Source organism: Pelophylax lessonae, assembly GCF_965119305.1.
Source record: "Pelophylax lessonae genome assembly, chromosome: 8".
In the NCBI taxonomy this organism is placed as follows: Eukaryota; Metazoa; Chordata; class Amphibia; order Anura; family Ranidae; genus Pelophylax; species Pelophylax lessonae.
Window position 1 is genome coordinate 102,388,422 of NC_138775.1, and position 19,847 is coordinate 102,408,268.

Sequence of the window (19,847 nt, forward strand, 5' to 3'; positions counted from 1 at the left end):
GAAGATTATTTTTACTTCTACCACTATTATAACATAGGAAGGGTACATTGTGTGATGGCATATGTGCCAAAACAGCATAAAAATAAAATTTCATATAAGGTTTATAATATTTTGTGACAGGTTTACTTTAAGAAAATCCAATGCTTTTCTTAAATAAAGTACTACCCAACATGTAGACACAATACTAGTTCTGAGTTCCACAACCTCAATGTGCTGTGAATGGAATTCTGTAGTTTAGATAGGAGGCTGAGCCCACCTAAAACTGATTTGTAGTTTTGGATTGGCACTGGTGTTTTGAATTAACAAATGGCTTTTTGTATCCCTTTGCGAGATTTTCTCCCAAAAGCTCTTGACGGTTTTCTCACAGTAGGCACCTGTAATGTCTCCTTTTGACATGTTCTCCATTAGGTCAAGATAACAAAGAATCCAGAAGGAAGAGTGAGGGCTCCCTTCAATGGCTGCAGCAGGAGAATAGAACTACTGACACAGGTGATGAGATCTTACTGCAAGAGCTCTCCTAGCATTAAAAGAAGCTGGTGGGCCATTCAAACCATTGGCTTTCACCCAAAACTGAAACGTGGATGTACCCTGTAAATTGCTGGATTTCAGAACACAATGCATATAGGGGCAAGCCTGGTGGAAATGTCAAAAAAAAAAAAAAATGATATATATTGATGACCAATTCTGGAAGTCTTATACTGGTTGCTAGCCACATCTTTTGAAAGCTGCAGTCTGAAGTGTGGCCGATAGCTGTTGGTGGTGTGAGATGGGACTGGATGCACAAGGAAAGACATTTTGCATTTGTTAAGAGTAAGAGTTCCCAGAGGATTTCACAATGGTGATCACACTGGTGGCAGCAACTTTTGCTGGAGTGATGGGTCCTAAGGACACTGAGTGCGCAAAGTTCTGCAGAGCCTCATACTTGGCCCTCAGGGCATCCAGCTCCAGTTTTATGGTAGAATTCTCCTGTGCTAGCTTCTCCACTTCCTGCTGGAGGTCATTCTTCTGTTTCTCTAGTTCTTCCTTTTGGGAAACACGCTTTACACGGCAGCTGGCAGCATAGCCCCTGTTCTTTAGGGTCCTTCTCCTTTGTTTGAGCCGCACCACTTCTTCCTTTGACAAACCACGCAAGTGGTGATTAAGCTCCCGCACAGACATTGACATTAATTCATCATCGGAGAGGACTGGAGTGTTCTCCCCAGTCTCTCTTTTCACCTACAAAAGAAGTAGAGTTTGTCAGTTGAAGAGTCATATATATCAGAACTGAATTCATTTACAACACTGAATTAGCACAACACTTACAGACTTTATAGGCTGAACTGCACGGACCTGTGCCTTTTTAAACCTTAAACTATGTAACTATGGAACTGATTTTCTTTGAAAAGGTAGCCATGTAGTGCTTTTTTACCAAAACAAAGTTTGAATACACTGTAAGCATGCTCCTCTGTGCCTCTCTGCACATTACATCATTACTGGACTTCAATCCATTGTATCACTGACAAACAACGCAACTCTTGCAAGGTCTGCTAGTCTGTGCGCAGGGCCGGCGTTAGGGGGGGGCAAACTGGGCAAATGCCCAGGGCCCCCGAATGTCCAGGGGCCCCGTGTCACTGTCAGCCAGGGCCGGACCGGGCAGAATCTGATGACAGCGCTGAGTCATCAGATTCACTCACAGACACTAGAAGACATTCCCGGTGTACTTGCCAGCTACACCGGCTCCGCGGCCAATCAGCCTTCTGTTCAGAGGGGGTGTGGGTCACACCCCCCCCTGAGCAGAAGGCTGATTGGCCGCGGAGCCGGTCCGGAAGTCAAGTAGTCAGTGTGTGTCTGTGTGTTCCTTCCCGCGCGGCCGCCGATGATCACTGAAGCCGCTGTAGATGGGAGCTCCTTCAGCCCGACTTCGGGCTGCTCGCGGGGGGGGGGCTGGGGGGCGGCTGCGGGGAGAGAAGGTAAGTGACTGCCACTGCAGCCTGTGCTGAATAGGAGGGGGGTGGGGCGGCTCGGCTGCATATAGAGAGGATTTGATGTCTCCTTATGCCGCTGGATGGATGGATTCTTCTCCTCCCTTCTGCGGCTGCAGGAGAGATATGGAAATATCAATTTCTCTATATGCAGCTGAGCTGTCCCATCCCCCTCCTATTCAACTTCTTTTACTGCCCCCCACAGTGATCCTAGCCCCCCCCCCGTGTTCTTAGCCCCCCCGTGTTCTTAGCCCCCCCCCCAGTGTTGTGATCGTAGCCCCCCTCCCCAGTGATCGTAGCCCCCCTCCCCAGTGATCGTAGCCCCCGTCCCCAGTGATCGTAGCCCCCGTCCCCAGTGATCGTAGCCCCCCTCCCCAGTGATCGTAGCCCCCGTCCCCAGTGATCGTAGCCCCCCTCCCCAGTGATCGTAGCCCCCCTCCCCAGTGATCGTAGCCCCCCTCCCCAGTGATCGTAGCCCCCCTCCCCAGTGATCGTAGCCCCCCCCTCCCCAGTGATCGTAGCCCCCGTCCCCAGTGATCGTAGCCCCCGTCCCCAGTGATCGTAGCCCCCCCTCCCCAGTGATCGTAGCCCCCGTCCCCAGTGATCGTAGCCCCCGTCCCCAGTGATCGTAGCCCCCGTCCCCAGTGATCGTAGCCCCCGTCCCCAGTGATCGTAGCCCCCGTCCCCAGTGATCGTAGCCCCCGTCCCCAGTGATCGTAGCCCCCGTCCCCAGTGATCGTAGCCCCCCTCCCCAGTGATCGTAGCCCCCCCTCCCCAGTGATCGTAGCCCCCGTCCCCAGTGATCGTAGCCCCCGTCCCCAGTGATCGTAGCCCCCCTCCCCAGTGATCGTAGCCCCCCCTCCCCAGTGATCGTAGCCCCCGTCCCCAGTGATCATAGCCCCCGTCCCCAGTGATCGTAGCCCCCGTCCCCAGTGATCGTAGCCCCCGTCCCCAGTGATCGTAGCCCCCATCCCCAGTGCTCTTAAACCCCCTGTACTCTTTAGCCCCCCCATGCTCTTCAAGTCCCCACAGTGCTTTTCATCTCCCCCTATGCTCTCTGGCTCCCCCAGTGCTCTCCACCCCCCTGTGCTCCCTGGCTCCCCCCTAAGTGATTTCCAGTCCCCCCCCCCCCATGCTTTCCATCCCCCTGGTTTTCCCTGCCCACCAACCCCCCCCCAGTGCTATCCACACCCTGCGCCTTCCAACCCCCCTGCAATGCTTTCCAAACCCCCCCCCCCCTTAATTCTCTCCAGTTCCCCCCCCCCCTTGCCCTTCAGCTCCTCCAGTGCTATCTGCTTTCCCTGTGCTCTCCAGCCCCCCTAGTGTCCTTCTATATTCTATCATGTCTGCAGTCTCTGACCTTCTCTTGTATCACATCCGCAGTCTCTGACCATCTCCTGTATCACGTCTGCAGTCTCTGACCATCTACTGTATCACGTCTGCACTCTCTGACCATCTACTGTATCACGTCTGCAGTCTCTGACCATCTCTTGTATCACGTCTGCACTCTCTGACCATCTACTGTATCGTGCCCTCAGTCTCTGACCATCTCCTGTATCATGCCCTCAGTCTTTGACCATCTCCTGTATCATGCCCTCAGTCTCTGGCCTTCTCCTGTATTATGCCCTCAGTCTCTGGCCATCTCCTGTATCATGCCCTCAGTCTCTGACCATCTCCTGTATCATGCCCTCAGTCTCTGACCATCTCCTGTATCATGCCCTCAGTCTCTGACCATCTCCTGTATCATGCCCTCAGTCTCTGACCATCTCCTGTATCATGCCCTCAGTCTCTGACCATCTCCTGTATCATGCCCTCAGTCTCTGACCATCTCCTGTATCATGTCCTCAGTCTCTGACCATCTCCTGTATCATGTCCTCAGTCTCTGACCATCTCCTGTATCATGTCCTCAGTCTCTGACCATCTCCTGTATCATGTCCTCAGTCTCTGGCCTTCTCCTGTATTATGCCCTCAGTCTCTGGCCATCTCCTGTATCATGCCCTCAGTCTCTGACCATCTCCTGTATCATGCCCTCAGTCTCTGACCATCTCCTGTATCATGCCCTCAGTCTCTGACCATCTCCTGTATCATGCCCTCAGTCTCTGACCATCTCCTGTATCATGCCCTCAGTCTCTGACCATCTCCTGTATCATGCCCTCAGTCTCTGACCATCTCCTGTATCATGTCCTCAGTCTCTGACCATCTCCTGTATCATGTCCTCAGTCTCTGACCATCTCCTGTATCATGTCCTCAGTCTCTGACCATCTCCTGTATCATGTCCTCAGTCTCTGACCATCTCCTGTATCATGTCCTCAGTCTCTGACCATCTCCTGTATCATGTCCTCAGTCTCTGACCATCTCCTGTATCATGTCCTCAGTCTCTGACCATCTCCTGTATCATGTCCTCAGTCTCTGACCATCTCCTGTATCATGTCCTCAGTCTCTGACCATCTCCTGTATCATGTCCTCAGTCTCTGACCATCTCCTGTATCATGTCCTCAGTCTCTGACCATCTCCTGTATCATGTCCTCAGTCTCTGACCATCTTCTGTATCATGTCCTCAGTCTCTGACCATCTCTTGTATCAGGTCCGTAGTCTCTGACCATCTCTTGTATCATGTTTGCAGTCTCTGACCATCTCCTGTACTATGTCCAGCGGGAACACTCTGCAGCCACACCGCACAGCACACCCAAGGTAAGTGGAGGACTGGAGAGAGGAGTGACTTCTACTTGGGGATTTATTTTGCAAATAGGCTGGGCTGGCACTGGCAGCAACAATTTTATTCAAAGAAATCAGGATTTCTTCTGCAAATATACTGGCACTGGCAGCAACAATTTAATTCAAATCAGGATTTCTTTTGCAAATAGGCTGGTCTGGCACTGGCAGCCAGGCATAGTACTAGTCTAGTACAATGCCTGCCAGTGCCTTGTCTGATCTGATGATGTCACTGCCAGGCTATTTGCAGAAGAAATCCTTATTTTTCCTCATTTTTTTGATCATGTGTCATGATGACATTGGTTTTGGTAATTGTCTAACTTTGATGCCAGCCTATTTGCAGAAGAAATCCTGATTTGAATAAAATTGTTGCTGCCAGTGCCAGCCTACCAGGGGCTGATCTGAGGTGTGAAGGTGCAGGAATTGGGGTGACCTGAGGTGTGAAGGTGCAGAAATTGGGGTGGTCTGAGGTGTGAAGGTGCAGGAATTGGGGTGATCTGAGGTGTGAAGGTGCAGAAATTGGGGTGGTCTGAGGTGCGAAGGTGCAGAAATTGGGGTGGTCTGAGGTGTGAAGGTGCAGAAATTGGGGTGACCTGAGGTGTGAAGGTGCAAAATTGGGGTGGCCTGAGGTGTGAAGGTGCAGAAATCGGGGTGGTCTGAGGTGTGAAGGTGCAGAAATTGGGGTGGCCTGAGGTGTGAAGGTGCAGGAATTGGGGTGGCCTGAGGTGTGAAGGTGCAGGAATTGGGGTGGCCTGAGGTGTGAAGGTGCAGAAATTGGGGTGGCCTGAGGTGTGAAGGTGCAGGAATTGGGGTGTTCTGAGGTGTGAAGGTGCAGAAATTGGGGTGGTCTGAGGTGTGAAGGTGCAGAAATTGGGGTGGTCTGAGGTGTGAAGGTGCAGAAATTGGGATGACCTGAGGTGTGAAGGTGCAGAAATTGGGGTGGTCTGAGGTGTGAAGGTGCAGAAATTGGGATGACCTGAGGTGTGAAGGTGCAGAAATCGGGATGGTCTGAGGCGTGAAGGTGCAGGAATTGGGGTGATCTGATTTGTGAAGGTGCAAAGCTCACTTGATTTCTTATTTATTCTATTTAATGTTATTTAATTAAAGCATATTTTCATGTAGTTGTATGTTTTATTTGGCTAAATGATTAAATGCGCCTATATTTTTGGTAGAATATAAAAAAATTTGGGGCCCCACTTTTAGGTTTGCCCAGGGCCACACTTTATCTAAAACCGGCCCTGTCTGTGCGGGGGACAGAGACAGGTTGGATAGCATGCACTTGGGGAAGGAGGGGTGTGGGGGGGTTGGAGTCTGCACAGGCCAAAAGACCTGCATACATTTTGTCTGAAGATTTGGGAGGCCAGGGTTTGTGATGGAGCTGAACCCCTTGCTTGGGTCTGATTTTAGAGGATGAAGCCTGGTTGTAACAAATGGAACCCTGCTTAGCCTCAGAGGGATAATCAGTCTTTATAATTTAGACTTCTTTTGCTGGGGAAAATTAGTACTTTTATCCCTGATGACGTCTTTAATGAGCATGTGCTGAGACTGAGGAAAGAAAGACATTGGTCCTAAAGGGCATGCATAGCAAGCACTTTTTTTTTTTGTTTTAACAGAAAAAACAGCAAGCACTTTTTACATTGCAGTTCCACAGACCAACATTTCAGCTAAAAAAGTATTCTCTGCGTATTCACCACTAGGAGACTCATTCGAGAAAGAAGATGGAAAATGTCAACTAATCTGTCAATGCAATTTAGTGTAGGGCTGTAGGCATACGCTTTAAGTGCTCTACAATCATGGCTCAGAAAGGATAGTAGCTGGATGTTTGGACATCTTTTAAAGTTCATTTCCCTGGTTTTGACTTACAGATATTAAAAGAGAAGTTCCAGGTTTAAAAAAAAAAAAAACACACAAAAACCATTATACTCACCTGGAGGGATGCAGCATTAATCAGATGCTTCATCTGTCCCCAGCCGGCTGTGTTGTGAGAACTGAGCAATCAAACGGTGCCGATTGCTCAGTTCTCCCCCTCCGCTCTGAGCAAGGAGCCGTGACGGTCAGTCAGCAGCTCTCTGCACTCTCCTCCAGCACTCACTGAAGCACTTGGCTGTGGAGGAGCCAGCTCAGGCTCTCAGCGGGTCGCTGAGGGGCTAAGCCACATGGGCAGCTCCAATAGACGTCCTATGACGAAATGCGTAGGGTGGAGTCTATACGTCATATGTCACTTCCGGTTACGGAGTTAGAGCCGTGGAACGCGGAAGCTTCCCGACGCATACTGCACTGATCCAGATCAGCCCAACGAGTGAGTCTACACAGTTTTTCTATACTATTGCCTTTGAAATTTTTTAACCATGGGGTTATATCTCTGTTGGAGCATTTAGATCACCAGGATCGCTACAATCTTTGCCCATCAGAAGTGGAGCAAACCCTGGGGTTTTTATCAGCCTGTCTCCTATATACAGGTCGTATTGCTAGTGTGACATCTAGTGGCGAACACGGATGCATACACATTTTTTTCTTTTTTCTTTTTATTTCACAATTCACCTTTTGTCTATAATTTGAGGACACAATTCCTTGATGGTATTCTGGACACTTTGTTGAGGTTTTTTACAAGGAGTTCACCTTATTATTTCAAAGTGATTTATTTCTACATACACTATTTCTGAGGAATTATATGCACCTCTTTATGGAGTGAATTTTGTGATAATTTGCACTCTCCACAATTTACTGTCACTTTGCACTTTATTCATCTCAATAAATTATTTTCATATTTTGTGCACTCTTATTATTATTTATTGCACTTTTTGTTGGCTCACAGTATAGCACTCACATATACTGAGAACAAGTTGGGGGGTACGTGATATATATACCCCTCTTCATTGATATTCGCTGGCACTTTGCACTTTATATTACTCTATGTGATGATTCTTTTCTAGGAGTCATAATTTATAGGTAGCGCCTTGTACCAGCCTCCACACATATTTTCTTTAAGCCACATACTGATCCAGGCTTCTGGGTGCATACCGAACATATGATTGGGATCTTTTCAGAGCCTGCACTGGGGCTCAGATGTCAGCCGACAGTGGGCTTCGGCCTGCTGTCAGCTGAAAATGGATCACAGGGGTGCAGAACAAACTGCACTCCTGTGATCTATAGGAGAAGGAAACAAAAAAAGCTTTGGCCATACTTTGGAAGATTGCACAGCGGGACCTGCAAATGAAAAACAATGCTTTGCAAAGGGTTTCCAAACATTTGTAATGGAATCCTTAATTACTGGTTCATTAACAGATACGATCAGTATTTCTTTTTATGTGGGAAATTACCAGTTCTACAGTGGGAATAACACACTTTTTGATAAATGCCTTCTTAAGTGGATATTGGTCTGTAAAGTGATTAGGAGAAGTGAATAGTTTTCAATGTATTAGGAGTTTTCCAGTCACCATACATAACAGGTTCAAGTTTTGATAGTCTTAGGGCCGTTGAGCATCCCAGACTAGTAACAGTACTATGTAGTAGCAGCAACAGGTTGTTCTAATTTTAAAGGTGGCATACACCATATTAAAAAGAAAACAAATGGTATGGTTAGGCCTGGGGGCTATAGCAGCTGGTTATGGCTCCTCAGGAACAAATTAATTAATAAATACAGACAAAGGCTCAACAACATAAGGCTTGGAGGCTACCACAGCTGCAGGCTCATCTGACTGAGATTCTGAAAGAGAAGGCATAGAAGAAGTACACTTGCAGCCTCTGTGCCCTAAGTCAGCAAACATAGATTTATTTGGCCCAATCAAGTATAACTGCAGAAAACGCCTCTGGATAAGGCAGAGGATAGAGAGGAGGCCACGCCAGACATCTGTTGAGTGTATGGTTTCAAGCATGAGACAATTGCAAGGATGTCTGTTTCAGAACCCTGAGGAGGGACACTGCAAGCTGCCCTAGAACAATTAGCCGGTCATGAGCTGGAAAGACCCAAGTAAGCTGGACTACTCCCATTGTACTTGGTACATATTGCACTTTGTAACAGAGGAAACTCAACTGAGAGCGCCAAGTAAAAGCCATGTTCTTAAATCCATGGTACTAAATAGCAGGAGAGGTTCAACGGTGACTTGGTCATTGTAGGTGGCAGCAAGAAGCAACTGTGACAGAACTGTTTGTCTCTTTCAATCAGCTACCCTAAAGTGGCCAAAGTAAAAAGGACATATAAGATGCAGTCAGTCAGTAGTACTAACACAACAGCCGAGTCCCCCTCTAGCATAGTTTATGACCTGGTAATCCAACCTGCAAGTCTTTAATTATTCATTATTTATTCAGCTTCCTTTAACAGACCAAGCTGTCCAGCAAAAGTAACAGAGTTGAGACAAACCATTTAACACTGACAGGGGTACTTTAAATGGTCAGCTTTAAAAGTTATGTAAAATCTTTATCCCAAACAGAAAAAAAAAACTATTGCTGTAACTGCTTAATAAGGGTTATTTACATAAAAGGTGGGCTAAATAAAAGGTGGATAAAGCACCTGGAACAGACAGCTTACACGACTGGGTCCTTGAAGAGCTAAACTCTGTTACTTCAAAGTTTTTGTTACTAATTTTTAGATACTATTTAATAACTAGCTTGGTGCCACAAAACTGGCACAAGGCCGATGCGGTGCCCAATATAAATAGGAAATAAAATAAACTAGTAATTACAGACTCAAAAGTTTAACCTGTATTGTTGGGAAGATACTTGAGAGTTTGATAAGAGACCACATATAAGAGGTTTTGCTGGAAAACAATATTTTAAGCAATAGACAGTATAGTTTCACAAAAGATCAAAGTTCTCAAACAAATCTGCTTACTAAGGAAGTATAGAATAAGGAAGTAAGCAAAAACTTAGACAAAGGGATGGCAGTGGATATAGTATACTTGAATTTTGACAAAGTTCTCCACACACAGCTTAAACACTGCACAGGTATGCGGGGCTCTGCCCGCACAGCCACATCATTCATTCACAGAAATCTACATGTCCCATCTTCCACCGCAACAAAGGGCTTTTAGTTCTGAACTACCAGTGAACTACCAGGATGATGATGAGGGCTCTTGGAGTTCATTGACACTTCCTGCAGTAACTGTCTGTTCATATAGAGGTACGGACAGAGGGGTTTTAGGAGGGTCTGCAGGAGCCCGACGTTGCACCTGTGATCCACTGATCATGGGTGCAATGCGTTGCAGGCTCCAGTCGAGTGTAAAAAAAAAAAAAAAAAAAAATACAAATAAAATAAATGCACGTTTTTTTTGCAAAATCATGTGCATTTATTATTTATTTTTTTACCAATAGTGAACTCAGTCTTTAACCACCTCAATACTGGGCACTTAAACCCCCTTCCTTCCCAGACCAATTTTCAGCTTTTAGAGCTGTTGCAATTTGAATGACAATTGCGCGGTCATGCAACGCTGTACCTAAACCAAATTTGTGTCATTTTTTCCCCACAAATAGAGCTTTCTTTTGGTGGTATTTGATCACCGTCAGGTTTTTTCTTTTTTGGTGCACAAATAAAAAAAGACTGAAAAGTTTGAAAAAAAAAAAAAAAAAAATAGTTTTTTTGTTTAGGTTATAAAATTTTGTAAATAGATATGTTTTTTTCCTGCACTGATGAGCACTGATGATGCCGCACTGACAGGCACTGATGAGGAGACACTGATGGGGTGGCACTGATGGGGTAACACTGATGGGGTGGCACTGATATGCAGCACTGATGGGCACTGATAGGTAGCACTGATATGCAGCACTGATGGGCACTGATATGTGGCACTGATAGATAGCACTGATATGCAGCATTGGTGGGCACTGATAGGCAGCGCTGATGGGCACTGATAGGCAGCACTGATGGGCACTGATTGGCGGCACTGATAGGTGGCGCTGTTGGGCGGCAATGATCGGCACTGATGGGCGGCACTGATGGGCACTGATAGGCAGCACTGGTGGGCAATAATGGGCACTGGTGGGCGGCACTGATAGATGGCAATAACGGCACTGGTGGGCAGCACTGATAGATGGCATTGGTGGGCAACACTGATAGGGAGGGCACTGGGGGGGCTCTCTGAGCCCTGTTTGCCATCCCTGGTGGCCATAGTGGGCACCCCTGGTGGTCATGGGTGGGCATCCCTGGTGGATCTAGTGGCACCCCCTCCCCCCAGGGCTGCACTGGTAATCAATCATCTGATTACCAGCACAGACCCCCCTGTGATCAGTGAGTAATTTGAAATACTCACTGATCACCCCGGCTGCAGAACCAATCCTCTGATCTTCTCCTCACTGACAGGATCTGTCAGGAGGAGAAGAGATCGAAGCCGTTACAACGGCTCTATTTACATTACATGACGGCTGTGATTGGACACAGCCGTCATGTGATCAGGAGGGCCAATCACAGGGCCCTCCTGCCGAATGATGTTGCTCTGTGTCCGAGGGACACAGGCACATCGAGATCGCGCCGCTGCGCGTGCCCGCGGCAGCGCGATCTCTCTCCTTCTGAAGGACGTTCCGGAACATCCATTCAGAAGGACGAGACTCCCGCCCGGCCGTATATGTACTATGGCCCGGGTGGGAGGTAGTTAATGATTCATACTTTGAATGGTCTAATGCTGGCTATAGCCTCGTAGAATTGTGTTGAAATGTTTTTTATTCAAAACTCGCTTGTTCTTTAGATTTTCTAATCATTAATGGGCTCAAATTTAAGTTTGTTTTTGACAACACTAATAAAAAAAAAAAAAAAAATATTCAAAAGGAGCAGGATGAAAAATTTCTATAAATATCTAACAGTGTATGTGGTTTTCATTTGAGAAATTGCATTCATTCAAAAATCAAATGTTAAAAACAAAAAAAAAAAAAAAATTAAAAAAAAAGGCGAAGTCCACCTTTTGGAACATGTTACCTGCATATAGGGTGGAACATGGAACATGTACCAGCTACTGCTGCAATTTCCTCAGATCCCCTCTCAGTGTAACAGCAGGTGGGGAATCTTCTCCCTGCACCCACTGTCACTCTTTAAAAAGAGTGCAGTCATGCGGGTTTCCTCCAACACAGCCACATCATTCATTCACAGTTTCCGGTGAACGAATATAAACAAGTGCAACATAGTAAATAAAAAAAGGAAAGTATAAAAATTAAAAAGAAAATAAAAATAGCTCCAAATGAGTCCAAATTTGAAAAGAAATGGGATGTAGTAGGATCTTTCCAATCCGAGATGCATAACACCCAGGAGTACCTCCACCATAGATAAAAGGGCCAGAACATGTGGACCATTTGTATGGAAAGAGTCAGGAAGGCTATATGGATTGATATATCTGTAACAAGGACCGGTTTCGCCACCAAATGGTCACCAGAGTCTCCCAGGTCGGCAGCATGAGATGTTCCACCTTAACCACTTGCCGACTGCGCTATAGCTGAATGATGGCTACAGCACAGCTGAGCAGTTCTTGCAGGGCGTCTATTGACATCCTCCCAGAACCGCACCCTCTCGCATGCCCACTGCGGCGTGAACCAGACGCACTCTGATCGGGCCCTTTACCACGTGATCAGCTGGGATCACGATGTAAACACACTTGCCAGTTATCGCATTCCTTTCCTCACGCTGTCACAGCATGTGGAGAGCCGGTAACTGGCAAGTGTGAAAGGGGACGTCTACAATGTTTTTTTTTTTTTTTTCAAAATGGTTGGTCTTTTTTAGTTTGTTGAGCAAAAAAAAAAAATATATATAAACCCATTTAAAATACCACCAAAAGAAAGCTCTATTTGTGTGAAAAAAATCTATAAAATTTTCATATGCTGCATGATTGCACAATTGTCACTAAAAGTGTGACAGCCCTGAAAGTGGAAAATTGGCCTGGGCAGGAAGGGTTGAAAGTGCCCAGTAGGTAAGTGGTTAAAGTAGAACTTCATAGCTACGAACTACACAGCAACGCTCAACTGTTGATATGGGCAATCCTGGAAAGCTGGAAGAGATATACCTATTGTTGCTGGGGAGAAACAGCTGCTCCTTTTACCAGACTGATCAGACTGACCCTGAATGGGAGGGACTCAATCATAAATGTCCCACCCATTCAGGATCAGTCTGCAATTAGTCTGGTGAAAGGAATTTCTTCACAGCAACAAAAGGGTAGATCTCCAACTCTCCAGGACTGTCCATCTCAACAGTCGAGCATTGCTGTGTAGTTTGCAGCTAAAGAAGTTCTTCTTTAAGATAAACATCTCGTGTTGCTGACCGGGAGACTCTAGTGACCGTTGGGGAAGCTATGGTGGAGAAACCGGTCCTTTTTACAGATGAGATGGATCAATCAATATAGCCTTCCTGACTCTTTCCATACAAAAGGTCCTTTTTGTCTATGGTGGAGGTACACCTGGGTGCCGTTCATTTTGGATTGGAAAAAATCCTACTACATCCTATTTCTTCACAAAATTTGACTCCTTTGGAGCTATTATTTTTTTTCTTTTTAATTTTACTTTCCTTCTTTTTTATCTACTATGTTACACTCAGAGGCGTAACTAGAACCCTCAGGGCCCTGGTGCAAGAAACCATGAAGGGCCCCCCTGACCTTTGGTCCTGGGGCCTTCCTTCTGAGCCCAGGGCCCTTCCCATCAATTCCGGGGCTCTTTACATCCATCATGGGGCCCTTTATTATGGTCCTGCAGTGGGACCCCTTCGCATGTTCTGCAGCAGGCTCCCTTCCTGCCGCCTTGGGTAGGGTTGCAGCCACCTTTCCTTCAGGCAAAACCCGAAAACTTTAGCGGCACCACAGCAAATATTTTTGTAGTATACAGTATATTTTGTCATTAAATTTATTTTTCTGCAGAGGTCCCCTTTATATCTGAATCCACAGAGTTCAGTTCGACGTTACATTTGAACTGGCAGAGTTTCCCCTTTACATCTGAACGGGGGGGACTCTGCAGACTCTGAAGGGGGAGTTCTTATATAAGGGGATCTCTGGTAACCAAAGCCCCTACATACATCACAGTTCCCAGCATTACCCTTAAATCAGAGTAAGCACAGCCCCCCTTACATCACAGTCCCCCTTACTTTGAAGTCGGCAGAGCCCCCCCCTTTCCATCAGAGTCAGCACAGCCACCCCTTCTATCAGAGTTGGCAGAGCCCCCCCCCCCTTTACATTAGAGCCTGCAGAATTTCCCTCTAAGGTGGAGCTCTGTGGACTCTGATGAAGGGTTTTTCTAGGAACCCTGATTTCAAGGGGGTGCTCTGATGTAAGGGGGAATGCTGTGGACTCTGGTGTAAAGGGGTCTCTGCTTACCAAAGCCCCCTTTACATCAGAGTCTGTGGAGTACCCCTTAAATCTGAGGTCCCCCTACATTATTGTACTGATCAGAGGCAGGAGAGATAAGGGAGGTGGTGAATTGATGGATGTGAGCTCACTCACCCCAAGGAAGGAAGGAGGCTTATGCAGTCTGCATATGCTCCATGTTCTCCATGCTGTTCCTTGCTGCTGGGTTTCCCCGCCCATTCATCCCCGGCTTCCCTGCCCACACCACAGGCACACACAGGGGGAGGAGTAGAGCTAGCTCTTTCTCTCCTCTCCATGCGAGATGGGGGGTGAGTGTGCTGTCAGTGCTGGCTCTGTCAGGGCAGTGTAAGTGAGAGTGTAACAGACACTTTGCTTACAACTGCAGCCAGTAACCCCGCCGTGGATCCGCAGACCGTGCTTTTGGGCCCCCCACAGTGGCGGAACGCCAGGGCCCAGTCGCATGTGCGACTCGTGCCAGCCTGGTAGTTCCACCACTGGTTACACTTGTTTTGAACAACACTGGTCACCGGTTTTAGCGTGGCAAAATTGTTCTATACAGTGCCTTGAAAAAGTATTCACACCCCTTGAAATTTTCCATTCTGTCATGTTGCAACCAAAAACGAAAAATGGGATTTTTGTACTTATCGTAAAATCCATTTCTCTAAGTTCATTGACGGACACAGTGCTCCATAAATCATAACTAGTGGGTTATATTGCCTCCTCCAGGAATAGGACTAGGCAGAACAAAAAACACCTGGCTACGCCCATGAGCCATCCTCAGCTGGTATATAACCCCCCCCTCTCTGCTCTAGGTAATCCGTTTAGTAGCAAGCAGTATTAGAAGTATCAGAACTCCATAGAGGGGTGGGTGCTGTGTCCGTCGAACTCAGAGAAATTGATTGTACGGTAATTACAAAAATCCCATTTTCTCTTTTGTTCATCGACGGACACAGCGCTCAGTAAATCATAACTAGTGGGACGTCCAAAGGCGGTGTCAAAAGGAAAACTAGGGGTGTGGAAAATATCCCAAGGCTAAACATAAGAGCCCTTAACCAGGACACAGGAGCCCCATCTGAAAAATAAAGGTTTAAAGAAAAAACACGCCCTCAAGAGGGAACAGCCCCTCTAAACAGCAGCCTGCAAAACTTTGCGGCCAAAAGAAGCATCTGCAGATGCCAAAATATTTACCTTATAGAATTTCATGAAGGTAAGCACAGATGACCAAGTGGCCGTCTTGCGAACTTGCATTTTTGAAGGCCGCAAGACGGAAGGCCCAAGAAGCACTCCGCAACTGAGTAGAATGCGCCGTGACAGGGAAAGGTGGAACCTGACCTTTAATGGAATAGGCCTGAGTCACCGTCTGTCTGATCCATCTGGAGATGGTAGCTGAAGAAGCGGTCAGCCCTTTTCTTGGTCCGTCCGTAACCACAAAAAGAGAGTCTGACCTCCGAAAGGATTCAGTAGCTGTCAGATACATCTGAATCGCACAAACCACATCCAAGGTATGGAAAGCAAATTCCTTGGAATGAGCTGGCTTGGGACACAAGGAAGGCAAAACAATGTACTCATTCAAATGGAAGCTAGAGACAACTTTGGGCAGGAATGAAGAACCACTTTATCCCTATGGACCACTAAATAGGGACTGCGATAGGATAATGCCCCCAATTCTGATACCCTGCGGGCCAAGGTAATAGCCGTCAAGAATGTCACCTTCCGGGATAACGTAGGCCAGGGAATCTCCCAAATAGTCTCAAATGGAGATTTCTGGAGAACCGAAAGTACTAAATTTAAATCTCATGGTGGCAAAAGAGACCATACAGGTGGAGCGACATGCCGAACCCCCTGAATAAAAAGGTACAAACTAAAGAGTGCTTAGCTAGGGGTTGCTGAAGAAGATTGCCAGGGCAGACACTTGGCCCTTGATGGTATTCACGGCCAACTTCTGAGCAACACCCTGTTGAAGAAAGGTTAAGATCTGAGCTGCAGAAAAAAATCGAGGATGAACGTCAATTGACTGACTCACACCAAGAAATGTACGCTTTCCACGTATAATGGTATATCTTGCTGGAAGAGGCCTTCCTCGTCTTCACCATAGTAGGGATCACAGATCCAGACAGACCTCTATGCCTCAGTACCTGGCTTTAAATAGCGAAGCCATTAAAATCAGTGACTGTAAAGCAGGATGGTAGTTCAGCCCTTGGGACAACTGGTCTTCTCTGAGAGGAAGCCCCCATGGGACATTTACAGCCACCAAGATTATTGTAAGATTCTCGCTCTTGATTCCTTGCAGGAACTGCAGAAGACGCCTTAGCTGAGAATGATACTGCCCTTCCCGTGGGACCTTGGACGCCTGTGGCATCTATCAGAGGACCCTGTGACCTCGTCACGAACTTCAGTATCCTTCTGTGGAGCCGAACCTGCTAAAGGCACTGCATGTAAGACTGTGCAAACAGAACTGTCTTGAAGGTGAATACTACTAGACTCGGAACCTGTATGAAAAATGGGAGAGGGAACTATCTGTGTGACAGCAGCCGTTGAATCACGGCCTGTGGTCCCTGAAGTTTGTGCAGAGAAAGGATCACCCTGGTCAGAAATGGAATCAGACCTAGGTAAATCAATTCCCTGGACAGGGATAGGGGGGACCATAGGTAGTTCGCCTGAACCTTTGCAGGAATTAAATCCGCACAGGAAGACTCAGGACCTAAAAAACCTGAAAAAGAACAAGCTTTGTTCCCCTTTCTGGGTACCCCAAAAAGAAACATTGTGGCGGATCTCAATGCTCACCAAAGAAGTTCACAGGGCCAAAAACCAGCAAAGATGTCCCCCCGCCCCAATAATGGGTGAGTGCAGACCTTCATGCTGAAGGAGTCTTGTCTGTTGGTCCGCGGAAGCTAGCTCTAGGCTTACCAGACCAAGGTTGCTTGGAAACCCCCGGGGAACATTTAAAAGATCTGTTACCCTTATTGTCCATCCCAGAAGCACAAAATAATTTTCTATGGACTGAAAAGGAGGGCCCCTGTCTGTGGGGAGGCTCCTTACCTTTCCTTGACTGTGGCAGGAAGGTACTCTTACCTCCCAAGATACCCTTAATGATGTCATCCAGCAAGTGATCGCCTTGAAAGGGCAGATCAATGAGAGCTTTCTTAGAGGCTTGGTCTGCGGCCCAATTCTTAAGCCACAACACGTGCCTAATCACCAGAAAGTTTGGACAGCACAGGAGCTGTATCCAAAGCCGCATCACAAATAAACTGTCGCCCTTGGACCAACTGGCTCGCTAAATCAACATAAGCAGTTGGGACCTGCTCACCCCCTAGGCCCTGGCGCAAAAGCTTGGCCCATTAAGTTAGGGTCTGAGACACCAGGGCTGAGGCAAAGACTGGCCGCATTGCCAAACCAGCCATAGTAAACATGCTGCGTGCCACAGCCTCCTCAAAAGGGTAACGTACAGCAAAATAAGACACATAAGGAAACACCTTTGGAGTACGATGCGACTTGTACCAAACGACACAGCCACGTCCATTGCTACCTCAGCCACATCCTCCATTTATAAAGTCTCATGCACTGCAGTGATAAATGCGTCTACCAGCACTTTTTCATTCGCTGCTGCGACCATGGAGGGATCATCCTCACTATCGAATGGATCAGGGGGTGTGATATTAAATCCCCCTGGACGGGCCGCGTCCACAGCGGCATCAGGCTCGGAATCAGATGAGACAGCCTTGGCAGGGGAAGCCTGGGGATGCTTCCTCCCAGGGCCTTTGCCCACACGCCACTTCCACCTGGGACACGAAGGACTGCAGGACCGTTGTCAGTGCAACCATGGGAAGCTGGGGTTTCGGAGGGACCGGCCACCTCCAAGAGGGGGTCAGTGGGGGAGATGTGACCCTAAGGCTCCATAAGGAAAGGAAGACCTTGCAGTACAAAAAACTGAATTTTTGTAAAATCTTACCTGTAAAATTCCTTTCTCCGAGTCCTCCGACAGTCGCCGCCTCCTCTAAGTCATCACTATTGGGTATTGTCCACCTATCCGTAGGAATAGCTAGGCATATAGACTTAGTCAAAAGACAAAAGGCATTAGCATATACACACCCACGGGGGCTGTCCCATCTGGTCAATAACCCCCCTGCATCACCACTCCCAACTCAGTTTGGTAGCATAGCAGTAGGTAATAAGAACCCCAAAAGAGGGGCGGGGGCGGCGACTGTCGGAGGACTCAGAGAAAGGAATTTTACAGGTAAGATTTTACAAAAATTCAGTTTTCTCTTACGTCCTCCGACAGTCGCCGCCTCCTCTAAGTCATCACTATTGGGATGTCCCAAAGCAGTATAGACATGAGGGGTGGGAGACGCAACCGTAGAAAAGGCAACGCAGTACCCACATCAGAGAAAGGAATCTTACATGCACCGTAAGAACCAACTGGGCAACAGAAAAAAACAATGCTCAACAGGAGCAACAGCCCAGGAAAGCAAATGCCAACAGCCAGGGACCCAGAGAAAAAAATGCAAGGGTCCATCATGGCACAGCCGCACTGAGAACTTTGCGGCCAAAAGAAGCATCAGCTGATGCCAGAACGTCTACTTTGTAGAACTTGGAAAAGGTGTGCACCGACGACCAAGTCGCCGCCTTGCACACCTGGGACACCGAGGCCCGATGCCAACAGGCTTAGGAAGTACTCAAAGACCTGGTAGAGTGCGCCTTAACAGGGAAGGGCGGAACCCGTTCCTTCAAGGCATAGGTGTGCTCAATGGTCTGTCTGATCCACTTGGCAATAGTCGCTGCCGATGCAGCCATGCCCTTCCGAGGTCCCTCAGGAAGGACAAAGAGAGAGTCCGCCTTCCGAAAGGATTCCGTAGACTTCAGGTAAACCCTGATCGCCCTGACAACATCCAAGGAATGCAAAGCAATCTCCTTTGGATGCTTAGGCTTTGTACAAAGCAAAGGCAGGACAATTTCCTCATTAAGGTGGAACTCAGTGATCACCTTGGGAAGAAAGGACGGGGGTGTTCTCAACACCACCTTATCCTTGTGAATTATCAAGTAAGGGGAGTGGCAAGACAACGCCGCCAACTCCGACACTCTGCGAGCCGAAGTGATCGCCACAAGAAAGGCAACCTTTTTCGACAGCAGAGGCAACGATATCTCCCTGATATTTTCAAAAGGAGCACGCTGCAATGCGGACAGGACCAGGTTCAAGTCCCATGGAGGTAAAGGCTCCTTCCTAGGAGGAGCCAAATGTCGCACACCTTGAATGAATGTGCGCACCAAGGAATGAGACGCCACAGGGCGTTGGAAAAGGACCACCAGTGCTGATACCTGGCCCTTTATAGTGGCCAGCGCCAGGCGCTGATCCACCCCAGACTGGAGGAAAGCCAAGATTCTCGACACCGAGTAAGAACGAGGGGAAAACCCCCTGGACTCACACCAGGTGAAGTAGGCTTTCCAGGTACGGTAATAGATCTTACCAGAGGAAGATTTCCTAGCCTTGATCAGGGTAGGGATAACCTCAGAAGATAGCCCCTTGTCCTTCAAGACCTGGGTCTCAACAGCCAGGCCGTTAAAGCCAGCGACTGTAAAGCAGGATGGAAGATCGGACCCTGAGACAGGAGATCTTCCCGCAGAGGCAGACGACACGGAGGCGCCACTGCCAGGTGAACAACGTCGGCGTACCACCAGAATCACCATGTGCGGTTCCGAGACCAATCTCAAAAAAGTAGTGTACTGTCCCCTTAAATAGCGCTGCGGAGTGCGCAGCCCACCGCTACTGTCACAGCTGTGAAGACCCCCAAAAGGAGAAAGAAACTGAGCCAGAAGCAGTATACAGAAGAAGACAGAGAGATAAACTGCAGAGCCCGCAGATCGTTGCTACCTGTGCCTGTGCTGTTTGAGAGGAAAAGGAAATGCTGCTGGA

At 47.7% G+C, this 19,847-nt stretch overlaps 1 protein-coding gene across 3 annotated transcripts in view; it reads right to left on the reverse strand.

The window, feature by feature from the left end:
* Nucleotides 1–671: 671 nt before the first annotated feature.
* MAFF (MAF bZIP transcription factor F) overlaps nt 672–19,847 on the reverse strand; it is a 68,618-nt gene continuing 49,442 nt past the window's right edge. For all 3 annotated transcript variants that reach the window (XM_082265855.1, XM_082265857.1, XM_082265856.1), the window contains exon 3: nt 672–1,215. In XM_082265855.1, the coding sequence (XP_082121981.1) occupies nt 805–1,215 (411 nt within the window). In that variant the 3' untranslated portion in view covers nt 672–804. The remainder of the gene's footprint in view (nt 1,216–19,847) is intronic.